Source organism: Marmota monax, unplaced genomic scaffold (genome assembly GCF_021218885.2).
Source record: "Marmota monax isolate L192 unplaced genomic scaffold, Marmota_monax_Labrador192_F-V1.1 WCK01_AAM20220418_F8-fsc01013, whole genome shotgun sequence".
NCBI lineage: Eukaryota > Metazoa > Chordata > Mammalia > Rodentia > Sciuridae > Marmota > Marmota monax.
Window position 1 is genome coordinate 62,508 of NW_026694882.1, and position 18,794 is coordinate 81,301.

At 46.6% G+C, this 18,794-nt stretch overlaps 1 protein-coding gene across 4 annotated transcripts in view; it reads left to right on the top strand.

Annotated features, from left to right (window-relative positions):
- The window catches only part of LOC124080727 (dynein regulatory complex subunit 3), a 39,328-nt gene that overhangs the window by 19,356 nt on the left and 1,178 nt on the right, over nucleotides 1–18,794 (top strand). For 3 of the 4 annotated variants that reach the window (XM_058573411.1, XM_058573412.1, XM_058573410.1), the window contains 4 exons: nucleotides 1,919–2,094; nucleotides 8,136–8,267; nucleotides 10,033–10,210; nucleotides 11,731–11,924. In XM_058573411.1, the coding sequence (XP_058429394.1) occupies nucleotides 1,919–2,094; nucleotides 8,136–8,267; nucleotides 10,033–10,210; nucleotides 11,731–11,924 (680 nt within the window). The remainder of the gene's footprint in view (nucleotides 1–1,918; nucleotides 2,095–8,135; nucleotides 8,268–10,032; nucleotides 10,211–11,730; nucleotides 11,925–18,794) is intronic. The other variant, XM_058573413.1, reaches the window with a different exon arrangement.

Consider the following 18,794-nt stretch of genomic DNA (forward strand, 5'->3'; position numbering starts at 1 on the left):
CCAGCTGCTTCCTCTGATGTGAGCCCAGTCCATATGCCACCAGCCTGGTTGGGGCAAGTATCTTCTATTTGGGGCCTCAGTTTCCCTATGAGACCTTGAGAAGTAAAATTGCCCCTTAACACAGTGTACCCAAGGGGCCAGGTCAGCTGAGCTGCCTGAGGGAGATGCAGCCTGGTTGTCCTGCTGTGCATCTGGACCTGGTATTTTAAATGTCTTCATGCATTCCACTACATGGTTGCCATTGCTAACCCCATTTTACAGTCAGGGAAGCTACACTTGGAGAGGGAAGTGGCTTGTCCAAGGTCACTCCATTAGAAGCCATGATTTGAACTGTTGTCTGTGGGGCCTGAGAACCTGCCTTCTTCCCCCAGTCAACTGGAGTCCAGAGGGTGTGGTCAGTATGTGACCATGAAGATCAAACCATGGGCTTATTCCCTAAACTGGGGGACTTAGGGTAGACTTGAAGCATTCTTAGATCTGACAGGCATTGAGATGAAAAGTCCCAGATAAGTCTATGGAGCCGTCATCACTGATATGAACATCCAGGAAAATATAGAGATGAATCTCCAATAAAATTACAGTTATTTGGAAATAACAGTTTCCAAACTGTGGTTTGGAACATGTGCAGACCAGAGTGGTCAGGGGTACATCTGGAGAACAAAGGAAAGGCTAAAGTTTTACTGGAAAAGAGAAAAGCTATTAAGTTGTGAACATTCATTGGTGCCAGCAGTTACTGGCTAAAACTTGTCTGAAAGTCATAGCAGTCTGTTTTGCTTTGGATTGTTTTTTTTTTTTTTTTTTTTGGTACTGTGAATTGAACCCAGGGGCACTTAGCCACCGAGTCACACCTGTGACCTTTTTTAATTTTTTAGTTTTATTTTGAGACATAGTCTTGTCTTGCTAAATTGCCAAGGGCTTTGCTAAGTTGCTGAGGCTGGCCTCAAACTTGCAATCCTCCTTCCTCAGCCTCCCCAGTTGCTGGGATTACAAGCAAGCACCACTGTGCCTGGAAGTTACCTGTCCTTGTTAAATGACTAGATGTCCTTTTGCAGCGAACTTGTTCTTGTGATAGTTCCTGTTACAAGGGAAATTGTGCACGAGAGCCCTCGCTTTGTGGTTTGGCCAGGGTTTGACACATGTGGCTCTATTTTGAATTTTGACAATTTTTGTATTGGATATGAATTCATTCAAATCCAGATATTCTGAAAAGAATGACGTGGGTCAGGGAAGAGCCAGACAGAGGGGGCCCCTGCTACCCCTACCCCACTCCACCCCAGGTGACCTGGGTTTACCTCTTGGTTGTAGCTCTGTGTGGCTATGTGACTGGGCAAATATCTCCCAAATATCAGTTTCCATCCCCACAGATCACCCAAGATCCTGTGGGCTTCAACTGCCTGACCTCAAGGATTCCTCCCAAGGACTCCATGTGGCAGGTCCTATTGTGCCCTTAGCTGTAGATGAGGACTGTGAGACCGAGAAGGGTGAATTGACATACCAGTGTGGTCCCTGAACCTGGATGGGATGCTTTGACCACATGATCCTCCCTCAGGAGCATTTAGGTCCTCACCAAAAGTGCTCTTCTGGATAACACACCAGAAACAAAGGCACACACTGCCTATTTCCCAGTTAGGGTTGGCCCCACCTGGCCCTCAGGAATCTCTTCTGGGACCTTTTAGCCCCTTTGTTGAATTCCTCCAGTTGATAGTAGAGATGCCCCAACTACCATCTTATGCTCCAGACCTCCAATCCTGGCTCCCTGGGCCCTCATTTTCTTCATCTGTCAAAGGGGTCACATGCAGCCTTGGGTTTGAGTCCTGAGCACAGTGTTCAGCGCAGTCTATGCTCTGTGCTGAGAGGGGCCAACACCTTTGTCATGCCTGCTTCCAAGACTATCTCGAGCTTCCTTAACAGCCACTCACATATAAAGACAAATTTGTCATCATCTGCGTGAACATTTTTGAGTATGGTCTGAAACAGCAGGAGAAGCGGAAAATAGAGCTGGACACCTTCAATGAGTGCATCCAGGAGGCCATCCAAGAAAACCAGGAGGAGGGCAGACTCAAGATTGCCAAGTTCGAGGAGAAGCACTTCATGGTAGGTCCTCCCCAACCTCCTGCTCTGAGTGCCTCAAGCCCCTCCTGCTGTAGACAGTCTGCAACTCCTGTGCACTCTGACAGCCTCTAAGGTCATGTTCACTCTTACATGTGCTGGGGATCATATTGCAGCTAAGTGGCAGAGTCAAGGTCCAGCCTCACCCCCTTACCACCAGCCTTAGCTCCCTGCTGCTTGACAACAGAGCAGTAGGTCATCCCCACTCCCACCATCTCATCATTAGTTTTATAATGATTATTTGTACCACTACTATGATGACTATGACAGTCTTCGGGTCATTCATTCATTTAGCAGAACTGTGCTAAGCCCCACCTGTGCCTGGTCCTGTGATGCTCAGCCATGATGTATGTGGTTCCTGTCCTTGGTGAGATGTTACCTGCTAATATGTGCAGACTAGGTCCCAGGCCCTCTCCCCTGAGTGAACCAAGTGGTCAGTGTTCTCCCAGAGGGCAGGCAGGGAGCCTTGGGGATTCCCTGGATGCCCCTTAACTCAGGCTGAAGAACCTAGGGAAGGCTGGGGGTTAATGGGACAAAGAAAGAGTTGGCCAGGCATGGTAGAGAAAAATTGTCCCACCCAGAGGATCAGCAAAGAAGCAGCCCTGATGTTTAGGACCTTGCCCAAGCAGAGCCAAGCAGAGACCATGATTTGTACTTGATGGCAATCGATTTTTCAAATTATTGTTATTGTCATTATTTGAGATGGTGTGTTGCTGTGCTGCCCTTGAACGCCTGGGATCAAACCATCCTTTTCCTGCCTCTTGAGCGGCTGGAACTACAAGCACACTGAGTGCCCAGCACAGACAGCATCATTTTTTTTAAATATTTATTTTTTTGTTGTAGTTGGACACAATACCTTTATTTATTTTTATGTGGTACTGAGGATCAAACCCAGGGCCTTGCACGTGCTGGGCAAGCACTGTACTGCTGAGCCACAACCCCAGTCCCAGACAGCATCATTTTTAAAGACAGTATTATTAACTTCTTCTAAGTCACAGATCTCCATGCGACTCTAAGGAATGCTATGGACCTCTCTCCTTGAAAAACTGCAGGTTTACCTACAACTTCAGAGGTTTCAAGGAGCCCATAAAGTCACTCCTGGCTGAGAACTTAGTTTAAAGTAGAACAAAGTCCCCCAATAATGCCAGTTCAGATACAATGGAGGTGGCAACTGACTCCCATATGCTTCCCAACCCTCGGCTACCCCAACCCGCTTCTTACCTCATAAGCCTCTCATATGGGGCCTCGTGTTCTGAGTGAATTCTCAAGACCCTTCTTTTTACGTTCTAAGGAGGGGGGTGTCACTGCATTCAACCAGAAATTCAAAACTGCCAGCAGGGGGACACATTTGGCTCACATATGTGTTTTATTTGGCCTGAAGAGGTTGCAAACCATTTTAAGCATCCTGACATTGGAAATGTGAAGACTTGCCAGGAAAATCATAGCTGCCAGCTTCTTTGGAGGCAGTTACCATCAGGGTTGTCCTCTTTGGACTGGCCAGGTCATGCTTCAGTTCCCCTAGTCATTCAGCTGCTTCTGACATTTCTCTCTCTTTCTCTCCCTCCCTCCCTCCTCCCTCCCCCTCCCTCCATCCCTCCCTCCTCCCTCCCTCCATTCAGCTGCTTCTGACATTTCTCTCTTTCTTTCTCTCCCTCCCTCCCTCCTCCCTCCCTCCGCCCTCTCTACCTTCTCCTTCCTTCCCTCCTCCCTCCCTCCTCCCTCCCTCCTCCCTCCCTACCTCCTTTCTCCCTCCCTCTCTACCTCCTCCCTCCCTCCCTCCTCCCTCCCTCCGTGATACTGGGAATTGAACCCAGGGGCACTCTACCACTGAGCTATAATCCCAAACCTTGAATTTATGATCCTCCTGCCTCAGCCTCAGCCTCCAAAGTGGTTGATATTATAGGTGTGTACCACTAACATTTCCTACCGGGTCCCTATAGCCACTAGGTTTGGGACATCAACTAGTAGCTCTTCCTAAAACCAGGGGTTCCTGACCCTCTTAACAATTAGTCTCTTTGGAGAAGCAAGACATGGGCCCATGGGCCCAGCCGAGCCTGACTCAGAATATGCCCCTCACTGTCTGGCTCCTCAAAGGCCAACTAAGCTGAAAAAAAAAAAAAAAATATATATATATATATATATATATATATATATATATATAATTTTTTTTTAAATTTAGTTGGATTACAATGCCTATATTTTATTTGTTTATTTATTTATTTATATGTGGTGCTGAGAATCGAATCCAGGGCCTCGCACGTGCTAGGAGAGCACTCTACCGCTGAGCCACAACCCTAGCCCCCTGAGTGCTCTTCTTAGAGTCAAGAGCAGTGATTCTCATCCAGTCTGCACATCAGAGCTCACAGGGCCTGGAAACAAGCTGATAGCTGCGCCCAGGTGCACCCAGTTAGGTATTTGGCCCAGCACTGGGCTTTTCCAGAACTCCCCACATGCTTCCAATGCTCAACCCAAATTGAGGTCACTGACTTGGAAGTTCCCAAGATCCCATGGTCCCTGAGGGCCTCAGCTTCCCCTCCCCTCATAGGTCCCCTCCTATAGCTTTGTCCTGCTCTTCTCCAGCTTCCTCATCATACATAGCACCCAGCAGAGTACATCTTGAGGTCACAGTGCAATCAGTTAAGGCTTGGGGCTCATATAGACCCCTCACTGGTGACCCAGAGAAATATCATTGACCAGCTACTAGCATACATATCTTAATTGTGAAATGGAGATAATCCCTCACAGAAATGTAGGGGGAGCTGGGCACAATGGTGCACACCTATAATTCCAGCTACTCAGGAGGCTGAGGCAGGAGGATTACAAGTTTATGGCCAGCCTCAGCAATTTAGCAAGACCCTGTCTCAAAATTTAAAATAAATAAAAAGGACTGGGGATGTAGATTAGTATTGAACACTCCTGGTTTCAATTCCCAGTACCACAAATAAAATAGAATAAAATAACAAGAACTGCAATGAGAATCCATCAAGACAGAGAGAAAGCCCTCGTGTAAGCAAAGTCAGCATGAAATAATGACCAGGCAGGTCCTTGTGTCATCAGATTCACTTTTGAAAAGGTGATACGTGCACATGGCAGAAAATGGAAATTATCCACCAGAGGGTCCAGTCTCCTGTGTGTGTGTGTGTGTGTGGTGTGACATGAAAACATAGCATGCACTGTTATGCACTTTGCTAGACTATCCATTTCAGAGAGTCTACTAGGACTGAATAATTTGCCTCATTTTCTAAATGGGTATAAGATATCTCAACGCCTAAATGAGCTGGAATTAGCCAGCTTGATAATTGATAATGGACAATTAATTTTTCCCCAACATTTTGCTCTTTGAAACAGTGTTGCTATGAATAAATTGGTGCAAATCTGACCTTTAGAATGAAATCCTAAAAATGCAACTATGCATTGGGTCTTTTAGTGGTTTCTGCCCAAATGCACCACAGAGCCTGTTCCTTCCAAGGCTGACAGCCAATACCACAAGCTTTGTCAACCTGGTGCACCCTGCTTATTTCTCTTAAGTGGGTATGAGCAGCTCCTACTGAGCTGTACCCTGGCCCATGAATTTTTTTTTTAATGTAGTAGAATTTATCAATCTTTTTTCAGGTTGTACCTGGAGAGAACTTCTCCACTCTGAGATTTTTTATTAAAAATCTCCCATGTTTTCTTCTAGTGCTTTTTTTGGTTTTACTTTTCACATTTCCATCTTCACTCCATTGGGAATTTGTCTTAATGCAAATGAGGCAGGGATGGAGCCTGGCTTCTCTCCAGATGGGAAGCTATCATCAGTGTCCTGCATCCCACTGAATCACACCCCTTTACCCCATTTACTTCATCCTTCATCATGACTAATACCAAGTATTGACAAAAACAAACTGACATTGTTCGTGTCCCCAGACCCTTTGGTGGTGCGCAGCTGGTGTTCAGGGGCTGTGCTGGCCCCAGGGCTGCTCTCCAGCTCCTAAGCACAGTCTCATTCCAAATGGTTCAGCATTTTACCACTGGCTTCCATTTGCTCCCTGGGATTCTATGTGGGTCCCACTGATTCCCTCAAAGACTGGAACTGTCTTTCTGCTCTGGTTTGAATGTAGTCTGTCGGTGCTGCAGTTCATATTGAGGCATGGTGTTGGGAGGTGGTGTCTTTAAGAACTGATTAGTTCAATAGGAGGGATTAATGCTTTTCTCACTCACATGGGATGGAGTAGGTACCTTGAGAGGCAGGTCATTATAAAGCAAGCTCTGCTTTCCAGCTCATTCTCTTGCACCTGCTTTTCCTTGTGACCTCTTCTGCACTTTTGTCACTTGCCAGTCTTGCATGCACTCATGCTATGTAATGCTATCCACCATGATGTCATGCAGCCAAAAGGCCTCATGAGAGGTCGAATAGATAGGGTCACCCAATCTTGCACTTTCAGCCTCTAAAACTGTGAACTAAAAGACATTTTTTTTTTTTTGGCAATGTTGGGACTCAACCCAGGGCTTCATGCATGATAGGCAAGCACTCACCACTGAGCTAATTCCCAACCCTAAACCTCTTTTCTTTATACCTTATCCAGCATCAGGTATTTTGCTACAGATATACAAAATGGACTAAGACACTTTTTTCCCAGTGTCTTTCCTGACTCTCATCTATTATAGTCATTTTATCAGAGCCTCTGTAAATCAAACCCCCACTTGTTTTCAGGTGCCTCATGTATAAAGCCTCTGTTTCCTGGGACTTTGTGAAGTTCAGATTCTTCTTTCCACTAACAGGGAGGAAACTAAAGCTTAGAGAACAAAAGTAGCTCTCTCTTGCTAATAAGTGATCCAGGACTCAAATTCAGGCTCACCTGACCCTAAAGGGCAGGTACAATTTCACACTTAGCCTGTTAGTGTGTTCAACTAGAACCAAGAATGAAATTGACTTACAACAGATTAAGGAGGAAAAGCATACTTTTTTTTGCAGTGCTGGAACCCAGAACCTTATGCATGCTAGGCAAGTGGTCTACTCTTGAGCTAAATTCTCAGCCTACAAATTTTATTTAGTAATTCACTGGTACATGGGAGCACTCCAAGAAAAGCTCCAAAGCAGCATTTAGGGCTATAGGGTTAATACATAGTCACATATCACTTAATAGTGGGGTCTATTCTGAGAAAAGTCACTTGGTGATTTCATTATTGTGAAATTAAGACTGCTATGACGTCACTGAGTGATAGGAATTTTTCAGCTCCCTCATAATCTATGGGACCACTGTCATGTATGTGACACATCATTGACCAAAATGTCATTATATAGCATATGACTATACTAAATGGGAAAAAATTGTGAAAATATGACAAGATTGGGCTGGGGATATAGCTCAGTTGGTAGAGTGCTTGCCTTACATGCGCAAGGCCCTGGGTTCGATCCCCAGTACCAAAAAAAAATGTGTGTGTGTGTATATATACATGACAAGATAAAAGGGTTAGGCTAGGCTATGGTAGAGAAGCAACTAAGCAGACAAGGGATAGTTTAACAAGGTTCAATGGCATGGATTTCCCTTGGCCTTTACTCCCCATCTTTAGTGATAAGAATGTCTTCCCTTCTTCTGGTACAGGAAGGGCACCATTCTTGTGGGATTTTAATCTCCTGCTTTTAGGGAAGAAGGGTCAGCATTCCCTTCTTGCATCTACTATTTTTCAAGCACCTATCCCCAGCACTGGGTTGGATCCAGGATTCAGCGGTGCTCTACTACTGAGTTATACCCCGGCCCTTTTTAAATTTTTTACTTTGGGACAGGATCTCACTCAGTTGCCCATGCTGGCCTTGAACTTGCAATTTTCCTGCCTCAGACTTCCAAGTAGCTGGGATTATAGGTGTGTGCCACCATGCCAGGTTTCTAAAGCACCTTTCACTCAAAATAATATGCTAACGTCACAAGCTCCCAGAACTGGCAAATGACAGAAGTGAGACTTGAACTTTAGGCAAAACCAAATTGCCACTTGCCATCAACTAATTATGCTTAACTGTTGATTCCTAAAGCACAGGCTTTTGTTTCCAGAATTTAAATAGCATCCGAGAAGAATCTGATCTGCTCAACATTGAGAAGAAGATAATGGAGTGCAGTGAGGATATCACTGAGCTATTCAACGTGCTCATGACACTGGAGATGCAGCTGGTAGAGCAGCTGGAGGTGAGGTTGGGCCTGGGTGCAGATGCAAGAAACTGGTGGCTCAGCTGAGAAACCGCTCCATGAGCTGCAGCCTCCATGCGTGTTGGAAAGGTCCAGTGTGATCTAGAGTGTCACACTGAAGCCTTCTTGCTCATCATTCCTGTGTTCCCCCTGGCCTCCCCACCCCCTCACCGGGGATGGAACCCAGGGCTTCATGCAAGCACTTTGCCACTAAGTCGCACCCCCAGCCCCTGCTTTTATATATTTTTAATAATTTAGATGGTAAGTGACTCTTGTGGAGAATGAGAGGTGAGCTCATTCCTCTGGAATGTTCCTCTCCTTCTGAAAGAGCCCAAAGCCTCAGCAGAGAGAGGTTTTTTTATTAGACCCAAAAGCAGTCCCAGGGCTTGCAAGACAAAGTAAACCCCCACTCCAGGACCAAACAAAGGCGCCTCCGCATCGCAGCCTGTGGTTGCTGTCTCCCTGGCGATGCGAGGAGCCTGCAACTCAGTAGCAAGATGTGGAAATGAAAAGCGCTGCTGTCTAAAATTCATTAGCAGCCAGGGTGACTTGTGTGTTCGCTGGCAGCAGAGGCCGGGAATCGGAAGTGGTGTGATGAATTGAACCTCATCTGATGCTGCCGTGGCTGGGCCAAGAGATAGCGCCTAATCAATTCCTCACACGTCAAGTGACACCTCAGACATGAGATAGATTTCGCCATCACATCCCGCAGCAGCCACTCGCTCCCCGCTGGGAAATGCTCAAGCACTGCAGAAGGAACACGCAGCGCCAGGGGAGGGCCCGCCAGCAGCCCACGACCTTTTCAAGCAGGGAGATCGCTTTTCAACATCCAAACGTTTCCCAGAACCGTGCACTGTCCTACGTGTATTACCAGTGACCAAAAGGCGGGGAGGACACTCATGCTTTTCAATGACCCTATTTTTATTCACCACAGCAGCACTCATACACACATTTGGAAAATGTCTCATTTGCTGGGCCTGCAGGCAGTCCTTGGCTTCCTGTAGATACCCTGTACCCCTAGCCTACCTTGCAGCCCTCGGAGTGTGGCAGATCAGGGCAGGGGCCTCCCAGAGCAACAGGCCTCACAATTGCATCTTCCATTATTCCCTTCATAACACTAACTTCCATTTAGGCCACAGGTGCTTTGCTAAGCACCAGGAAATAGCAACTAACAGTAACAGCTAACACTCCCTGAGGGTCTCCTCTCTGTCAGGCACCTTGCAAAGTATTTTGTGCAAAGCAGCTCATTTAACCCCACCCCAATTCCAGGAGACAGGCACCAGCCAGGAAACCCATTTCACAGATGAGGAAGGAGAGGCCCAGAAGATTAGGTGACTTTCCCAGAGTAATACACAAGGGTGGGGCTGGGATGCTGATACAGGCAGGCTGACTCTTTATAGCTCCCTCACTGTTTCTTTGGAAGTTGATAGATGACATTGAGAAACCCTAAATAAGGGTGTTAGTCTGTGGAGATAGTGGGGGTAAGAGGAATAAGACCAGGACAGGTGTTTCTGGCAGAGGGACCAACAGACAAAGCCCAAGAGAGCATTTAACCTTTAAAGTGGGGAGTTTGTTGATAGTGGAGAGTAACAAAGCTCTGGAGAGAGGAAAGGTCATTTCTCAACCATCTTCCCAGGGAGGTCAAGGTGGATAGTGTCCACCCCTAAAGATATGTGATTAAAGGAAGCACCTGCTAAGTTCTGAGCACCACCTTTTGCTCTGATGCAAAGTATCTAAATATACAAGTTAACTTTATCCTTTCCAGGAGACCATAAACATGTTTGAAAGGAACATCATTGACTTGGTGGGACTCTTTATCGAAAATGTCCAAGGCTTATATCCTTTTTGTGATGACACCTCCACAGGAAGATACTACATAGTTCCTAGGGATGTCCTGGCTTCTTGGGGAGATAGGGAAAAGGTGTCTGCAGTTCTAACAAAAGGTAAGGAAGGGGCTGGGGATGTGGCTCAAGTGGTAGCACGCTCGCCTGGCATGCGTGCGGCCCAGGTTCTATTCTCAGCACCACATACAAACAAAGATGTTGTGTCTGCCTAAAACTAGAAAATAAATATTAAAAAAAAAAGTAAGGCAGGGTAAGCCTTCTTCAGAATCTTAAGCAAGATGCAAATAAGTGGGTTTCTCTTCCAGATGGCCATCTGCAGATCACCACTGCCCCTCCCACTGCCCCCTGTGCCCTAAACAGGTTGGCAGAGGTAGTAAGAAGTTAGCACTCCACATCATATTTCACTTTTTACTGGAAATACCTATTTGCCATTTGATTTGGAGAAAGATCTACACCTCCACCAAGAGGATATTTAAATTCACTATAGGATTCTATTTAATGGGGATCTCCACCTTTGAAATTAGAGGAATGTAAAACATTCAGTTTTCCACCAACAAAAAAGCTTCAAAGGATGAAGGCTTAGAACCACATAAAATGTTCAAAAGAATGTTCTTCAGGGTCCAAGGTGGTTTCCCAACCTTTAGGACAACAGTAGTCTTGTTAGAGTGACATTCAGATGCCCAGAGTGACTGCCGTACAATAGAGTCCTTGCCTGTTTTTTCTCAAGGTGGGTGATGTTCATGGGAAGATGACACCCCAAAATCACCATCTGCTCCTGTGTTGCAGCCTAACACACTCTGGGGCTTACGTAACATCTACATTGAAGACACAAATTACTTACATTGTGTTTCTCAGGTTGAATGTTAGGGTCAGAAATTGACATATGGAGCATGTCAACCCTTCAGCCACCTGAACTAAGGGCCCTGTTACACTGGGGGAGGGGGGGGATGGCAAACTGTATGCAAGCCCTGGTTCTGTCCTCTTGGGGCTCAGATCCAGCAAGTGGACAGAAGTTATGGCAGTAACAAGTGGTACCCAATGCACAGGTGAGTAGCAGCCAACTTGGAGGCCAGGACCAAGTGCCTCCATGAGAGAGGGTCCACTAAGGCTCTTACTAAGTGGCCAAAGGGACCAGGAGAAAGGGTAGGGGAGAGTATACAGGTAGAGAAGGTAGCATGCACGAAGGTCCTGAGGGTGGGCCAGAGGAGCTTGGTTCTTAGGCCATGTCAGAGAACTGGAAGTTCCCAGGCACTTTAAGCAGGGGACAGATGGGTCCTGGCTACCCTTGTCCTTAAGCTCACTATGGCTGCTATGAGAAGAAGGGGCAAGAATGAGAGATTAGCTAGGAGTGGCAGTGCATGCCTGTAATCCCAGTGGCTCAGGAGGCTGAGGATGTTCAGGGGTTAAACACTCCTAGGTTCAATCCCTGGTGCAAAAAGGAAAAAAAAAAAAAGAGGAAAAGAAAAAAAAGAGTGGGGGAATTGGGGAGTGGCCTGGGGTTTGGTACGCATGGGTGACATCTGTGAGGATGATAATGCTTCCTGACATCTCAAGAGTTTGCCTTGAGCCTTAAAGTCTGCTCTCCTCTAGTTGAGATGAGATGGACTTTTGCTTGACAGAAGTTCAGCCACAGGTCAGGAAAGTGCCCGTCCTGCCCCAAACCTGGCTTTGCTTAACTCACGGTTGCACTATGGCTCAGTGCCGGGACCTTGAAAATCACCACCATGAGAAACTCCTGGAAATCGCCATCAACACCCTAGAGAAGACTGCTAAGGGTGAGATAGGCAACGACCTCCCTGAGGATGTGCGCGCGGTGAGCACGGAGAGCGGGGCTGGGCGCTCTGGGCGGGGCTGGGTGCTCTGGGTGGGGCTGGGCATGGAGGGCGGGGGTGAGCGCGGTGGGCGGGGCAGAGCGCTCTGGGCGGGGCTGGGAGCAATGGGCGTGGAAACCAGACAGCCTTCCAACTCCGCTTGGTGCCTCGGGTAAACTCGACAGCCTCCCGGAGCCTCAGTTTCCCTATCTATAAAGGGAGGCAGTAATCCACTTTGCAGGGTTGTTGGTGGATGAAATAGGTTTACCAAATAAAGCACTCAGTAGGGCCCATTAAAGAGGAGATCCTGACGATTAGGTGGTTTCAACTTTCCAACAGTTTGGTTTCTGAAAGTTCAATTCTGTAGGGGCTTCTGACGCTTTCTCAGAGAGGCAGTTACAAATAGAAGTTAAGAACTGAGATTTCCAGCCGAACGTATCTGTTTATGAAAACTACTGGGATGTGGGAATCACCCCCCAAAGGGTGATGCAGCCCCAGTTCCCACCAGCATGTCCACCATGGGTGGACCTCCGGGAAGCGGGGTGGATAGGGCCCAGATCCAAACACTTTCTTATCAAGGGCTTGTTTTTTCTAATGCTTGTTCATTAGCAGCCAGCTAATGAACCTTATGGTGAATTTGTAGATAGGCTTATTCAAACAGCTACCAGAGTTTTTGGCAAAGCAGACAACTGAGCTAACCGGCCTCAAGAGCAGGAGGATTGTGGGAGGTGGAGAGAAGCTTGTGGGAGAGAGAGAGGCTTGTGGAAAGCCGGTGGTGGCAGTTGAGGCTCTGAGGATTTTTCCTGAGAGGCTGTTTTGTTTGGCGTGTGTGGTTCTAAAAATAAAGTTAGTTTCTTTTGACAAGTGGCTCCTGATTGTTCCCAGCCAGACTGCGGCAATTCCACTGCCATTCCCTTGTTTTCTTTTCATCACCATGTTACCATAAGCCAAACCACTGCTATCCGTTACCTGGCCCAATAGCCTCCTTGCTCGGCTTGCTTGTTTCCTGTGTATGTGTGTGTGTGTGTGTGTGCCTGCGCGCGCACACCAGGGCCTTGTGCATGCTGGGCAAGCCCTCCATAGTTGATCTATACCGCCAGCACTTTTTCCTTTTTTTAAAAAAAAATTGAGGCTGCGCCTCCCTAAGGCTGGCCTCAGCCTCCCAAGTAGCTAGGATTATACCCCAGCATTACTGTGCACATGGCCTCGCTGTTCTCTTATGGGCTGCTCTCCATACACAAAGGGAGACTTTGAAAATCCAAACCACATCATTTTGCTCTTTTGCACAAGCCCCCTCCCCTATGGCTCCCCATAACTCTTAGGATTAGTTCCTCCCCATAGTCACCCATGCCTCAGGACTAGGCCTGCCTACTTCAGCAGTATCCCCCCACACCACCCTGAAACTCCTGATGCCGGGTGCCCCAGCCTCTGAGCTGTTCCCCAGTCTCCCAGGCTTGCTCCTTTCAGATGATACTCCATCTGGCAGATGTGTTCTTTCCTTAGGTCTCCATATACCTGGCTAGTCCTTGTTATTCAGATCTCAGCTCAAATGTCAGCTCCTTTGAGAGGCCTTCCCTTATCACCTTCTTAAGAACCTGTTGTCTATCAGGCACCTCATTGTCTTATCAGGGCAGAGACTTATCACAGTTCCAAACTCTCTGGTTTGTGTTGATTTTCTTATGTGACTATTCACATTTATATAAGCTCCTGGGAGTGGGGACAGGGATGGCCTTTTCACCACCATGTGCATTCCAGTGCCAGCAACAATGTAAACTGTCCATTGTAGATACCAGGAATTGCCAGAGGGATGAGTGGGTGAAAGCCTGTGTTCACCTAGCCTCTGCTCCATCAGGTGCTGGGTGACGATTGGCAGTCCTGACATCCACAGCCTCTGTTCCGGGGCCAAAACAAACACCTACCACAGCAGGACCACTTGACATCAGCCTTTCTTCTCTATGCCACAAATGTGGCTAATTGTGGATCAGTCACAGAAAAGTGCCATCTTCCCCAAGCCAGAAAGTAATCTCCCCTGAGGGAGTCCATCCTCAAACACCCCAGACAGATCCTCACGGTGGCGTCCCAGTCTCAGGTCTGGGATACTCAGTGGATATAGGACTGCAGTGTGCTCACTCTCCCGTGCCTGGGACACATGGTGAAAGAAGGACCCTGGAGGTCAATAGCAGAGAAGCAGGCTGTACTAATGCTAGTGGTCAACCTTCCCTGCTACCCAGCTGGCCCTGCCTAATGCCACCTGACACCTATTCCCTATTGCTACCCAAACCGAGAACCTGCTGACTAAGCCCCAGCTAACTGTAGTGACTAGTGACACAAGAGTTCCCTCACTGGGGGCTTGCCACTGTCTAGGCTTGATGGTCACAAATCTCCTTTACTTCACCAAAGACTCCACAAAGGAGGGGCCATAATCATTCCCAGGATACAAAGGACAAAACTGGGTAAGATCTGTCCAAGTGGTACAGCCTATGAGGACTGGAGACTGGATTCAGACTCTGGTCTGACAGATGCAGAGCCCAGACCATTACTATAGAGCCAATGCTGTGCCCCTCACTGTAGATACAAGATGGCAGACATTCTGAGACTTCCACGGCTCCAGGCACTTGGCCACAGGGTTCTGCCTCTGAGCTAAGGGGTTGCTTGGGCTCACTGGCAGGGCCGTTGTGGAGAACTCTCCTCAAGGCCTCATAAGGGACAACCAGTGTGAGACTGTCCTCTTGGGAATGTCTGCAGTTACAACAGGGCTATTGCCTAAGATTCCTTCCAGGTAGGCAACAAAATGTGGCTGCTTGTTCTTGGGGCAACAGTATGCCCTTGACTGTAAGTGATAATCACAACCAGTAGCTGACATTTACAGTGGGCCTCCCTTTGAGAATCACTGGGCACCAACTGCTCTTTTAATCTCATTACCATGGTAAAATAGATACCATTATGGTTCTCGTTTTATAGATGAGGAAATTGGGGGCTGGGATTGTGGCTCAGAGGTAGAGCGCTCACCTAGCATGCGTGAGGCCCGGGGTTCGATCCTCAGCACCACATAAAAAAATAAAATAAAATAAAATAAAGATATGTGTCTACCTATAAGTAAAAAATAAATATAAAAAAACAAACAGATGAGTGGGGCTGGGATTGTGGCTCAACGGTAGAGTGCTCGCCTAGCACGGGCGGGACCTGGGTTCGATCCTCAGCACCACATAAAAATAAAGGCATTGTGTTGTGTCCATCTACACCTAAAAAATAAATATTAAAAAAAAAACAGATAAGGAAATTGAGGCTCAGAAATTAAAGCAAACTGTCCAAGCAGTAGAACTATGATATTAAACTCAGGCAGTTTGACTCAAAGACTTTGACAAAATATCTACTGAGCCTGAGGGAAGTGTTCAAAGGAAGGAATAGGGTCTTGGGTAAAAAAATCTGACTGCTGTTACTTGATGATCAATGAGTGGATCATGATAAAGTCACACTGATGGAGTTATCTCTAAAACTCTTCTCATTCAGTTTGGTGATTATTATCAGCTCCGGCCATACGTGGGCCCCAACATGTCACACGCCTGTATGTTCAAGTCCTTTCCAGCTTGGACAGGAAAAGCAGAACATAAGTGCTGAGAGAGCCTAGGGCTGGCAGTAAGCGATGGCCTCAGAGTGGTTCTGGCAGACACAGATGCCTATTTGAAGGGTAGAAGAATGTCAGATGCACTACCTGGCAGGACAAGTGCTCAGACCATGGCCATGGGGAGAACTTTCAAGTCCCCAGCATCTGCTCTAGGGTGGCTGCGATGAGATTCCAGCCAAGGGCTGCTCCTTGTCTGTGTCACCAGTATGACAGGATGATCTGATCCCACACAGCTGGGGCAGCAAATCCTTAAGCTACCAGCACCACAGTGATCCTGGGGAGGGGCACCACCTGTGCCTTTTTAAAAGTCCTCTTCAAGAAATCACTTCGAGGGGCTGGGGTTGTGGCTCAGCGGTAGGGCGCTTACTTAGAACGTGTGAGGACCTGGGTTCAGTCCTCAGCACCACATAAAAATAAATAAAAATAAAGGTGTTTAAAAAAAAAAAAGAAATCACTTTGAAAGAAACGTGTCTTTATAGCTCCTGGGGCCACCTCTGTGAAGTCCAGCAAGGTACACAGAATGGTTTTGGGGGGGGACAGCTCAGAGAGCTGTTGTTCCTCATGGGGTTTGCACAGCCCCTGCCTCTACTCCTGCAGAAACTGGAGGGGAATACAGAATATTCTTTTCTTTTTTCTTTCTTTCTTTCTCTCCTTCTTTCTTTCTATTTTGTACCAGGGATAGAACCCAGGGGCACTCAACCACTGAGCCACATCCCCAGCCGTTTTTTTTTTTTCTTCAATTTTTTTGTAGTTGTAGATGGACAGTATGCCTTTTTATTTATTCTTATGTGGTCCTGAGGCTTGAACCCAGTGCCTCACCTGTGCTAGCTAAGTGCTCTGTCACTGAGCTATAGCCCCAGCCCCTCCCCAACCATTTTTTATATTTTATTTTGAGACAGAGTCTCACTGAGTTGCTCAGGGACTCACTAAGTTGCTGAGGCTGGCTTTGAACTTGCGATCCTCCTGTCTCAGCTTCCCAAGCCACTGGGATTATAGGTGTGCGCCACCACACCCAATGGAATATAAAAGATTCTGCCCATAAGAATTATTTCAAGAGAGAAAACTGAAATGACCACCACCCTAGACCACCCCAAATCCAGAAAGAACTTGCCATTTGAATTTCTACAGAATCTCTCAGCTAAGCACGTTGGTACATATCTATAGTTTCAACTGCTTGGGAGGACAAAGCAGAAGAATTGCTTGAGCCCAGGAGTTTGAAGTCAGCCTTGGCAACATAGACCCCTTCTCAAGAACAAAAACAAAAAGAAAAAGCCATAAGAATTTCTTTAAGCCAGATTCTTTCTGTTTGCATTTTGCAAATGGCACACCAGTTTTTGATCACCAATTCTAACTCATGTTTCTAAGCAGACTTCAATTTCTCTTGCTTCTCAGAGCCTCCAAAGCCATTTTCTATATGTTCAAACTCAGGAGGATTATTTTCCTGTGTGGCCGAAGAAAATAGCTACAATTCAGACTGGGGATGTAGCTCAGTGGTAGAGCACTTGCCTAGCACATATGAGGCCCTGGGTTCAATCCCAATCCTTAGCACCAAAAAAAAAAAAAAAAGAGAGAGAACCATTATAACTCACTTTTATTTTTTTATTGTTATAGATAGACACGATATTTTTTTAAGAGAGAGTGTGTGAGAGAGGGAGAGAGAGAGAATTTTTTAATATTTTTAGTTTTCAGCGGACCCAACATCTTTGTTTGTATGTGGTGCTTTGGATCGAACCCGGGCCGCACGCATGCCAGGCGAGCTCGCTACCGCTTGAGCCACATCCCTAGCCCCTAGACACAATATTTTTATTTTGTTTATTTATTTTTATGTGGTGCTGAGGATCTAACCCAGTGCCTCACATGTGCAAGGCAAGCGCTCCACCACTGAGCTACCAACTCCAGCCCGACTACAACTCACTTTTTTAGAATGTTAGAGTGAGAAAATTTTAATGAGGAGTTGATATGGCTATTGCTATTTCTAAAATACCTGGCCTCTAACTCTTGAGCACACTGACGGAGGCTTATTGTAGGCAAGTTTTACACATCTCTGAGCCCTTCCCAGAGTCTGGCCTAGGACCTTGTACAAACAGGGTAAGAACTTAATAACCGCTAGTCATTTCTCCCATGGGACTATGCCAACTGGTCCCACAGTCACCTCTTTCCCCACATTAGCTAACCTGGCTTTTCCCACATGGGATTCTGTAGAAAACTTGCATCCCATAGACATTATTCTGAAATGGGGTTGGTGGTCAAATAAATAGGAAAACCAAGAAAAACAAAGTTAAAATGGTTTATTTTCTGCAGGCCTTTGCAGAGCCTTCAGGATACTTTGTCTCCTGTAAAATCTTCATTTGGGGCCTAGAGGTATTGGCTTTCTCATTTGTGTTTGACCAAAAAATACCTGCAAAGAGCAGAAATATTAATAGCTCAAGATTCCACAGAACAGTCAGAAGTGACGGCACATGCCTATAATCCCAGTGGCCCGGAGGCTGAGGCAGGAGAATCATAAATTCAAAGTCAACTTTAGCAACGTAGTGAGACCCTGTCTCAAAATTTAAAAAAAAGGGGGGGGGGCTCTGAATGTGGCTCAGTAGTTAATTGGTGCTGGGTTCAATCTCTGGTACAAAAAAAAAAAAAATTCCACAAAACATAGTTTGGAGACCATTATGTTAAATGCTACTATGGTGGTGGTGGTGGTGGTGAGAGGAAACAAAAAACCCAGTACAGGTTGAGCATCCCTGATTCAAAAATCCACAATGGGTTTTGGAGCATTTCGGATTTCAGATTTTCCAAGTGGGAATCTCAAAATTCTATGCAAATATTCCCCAAATCTCCATAACTACAGAATGTAAAACATTTCAGACAAGAGATACTCTGCCTGTATGCATTCCATCTGAAGCCCTCCCTATAACAAAAATTGAGGTCCTTTGCTATTCTTGGCATCACAAAGTACCTCTGATTCAAAATGGAAGCAGCTGCTTACTAAGTGCTTCAGCAACCTTCTCCCTGCTCTGCGCTCCATTTTCAACCACTCCAGGCACAGACAGCTACAGTTGTTGACACCGAAGACCAGCCAGGCCTTCTAGAGGATGGTTGGTTGTAACAACTTTTTACAAGGCAGTGAACAAGGTCAGGAACAAGAGAAGGCAGAAGGAGACCCCAAATAGTGTCCAAGATTTGCTTTTATTGACGCGAGAGGCAGTGAAATGACAAATAAGGGGTGAACGCCCCAGGTTTGCAGGGCCTGCTG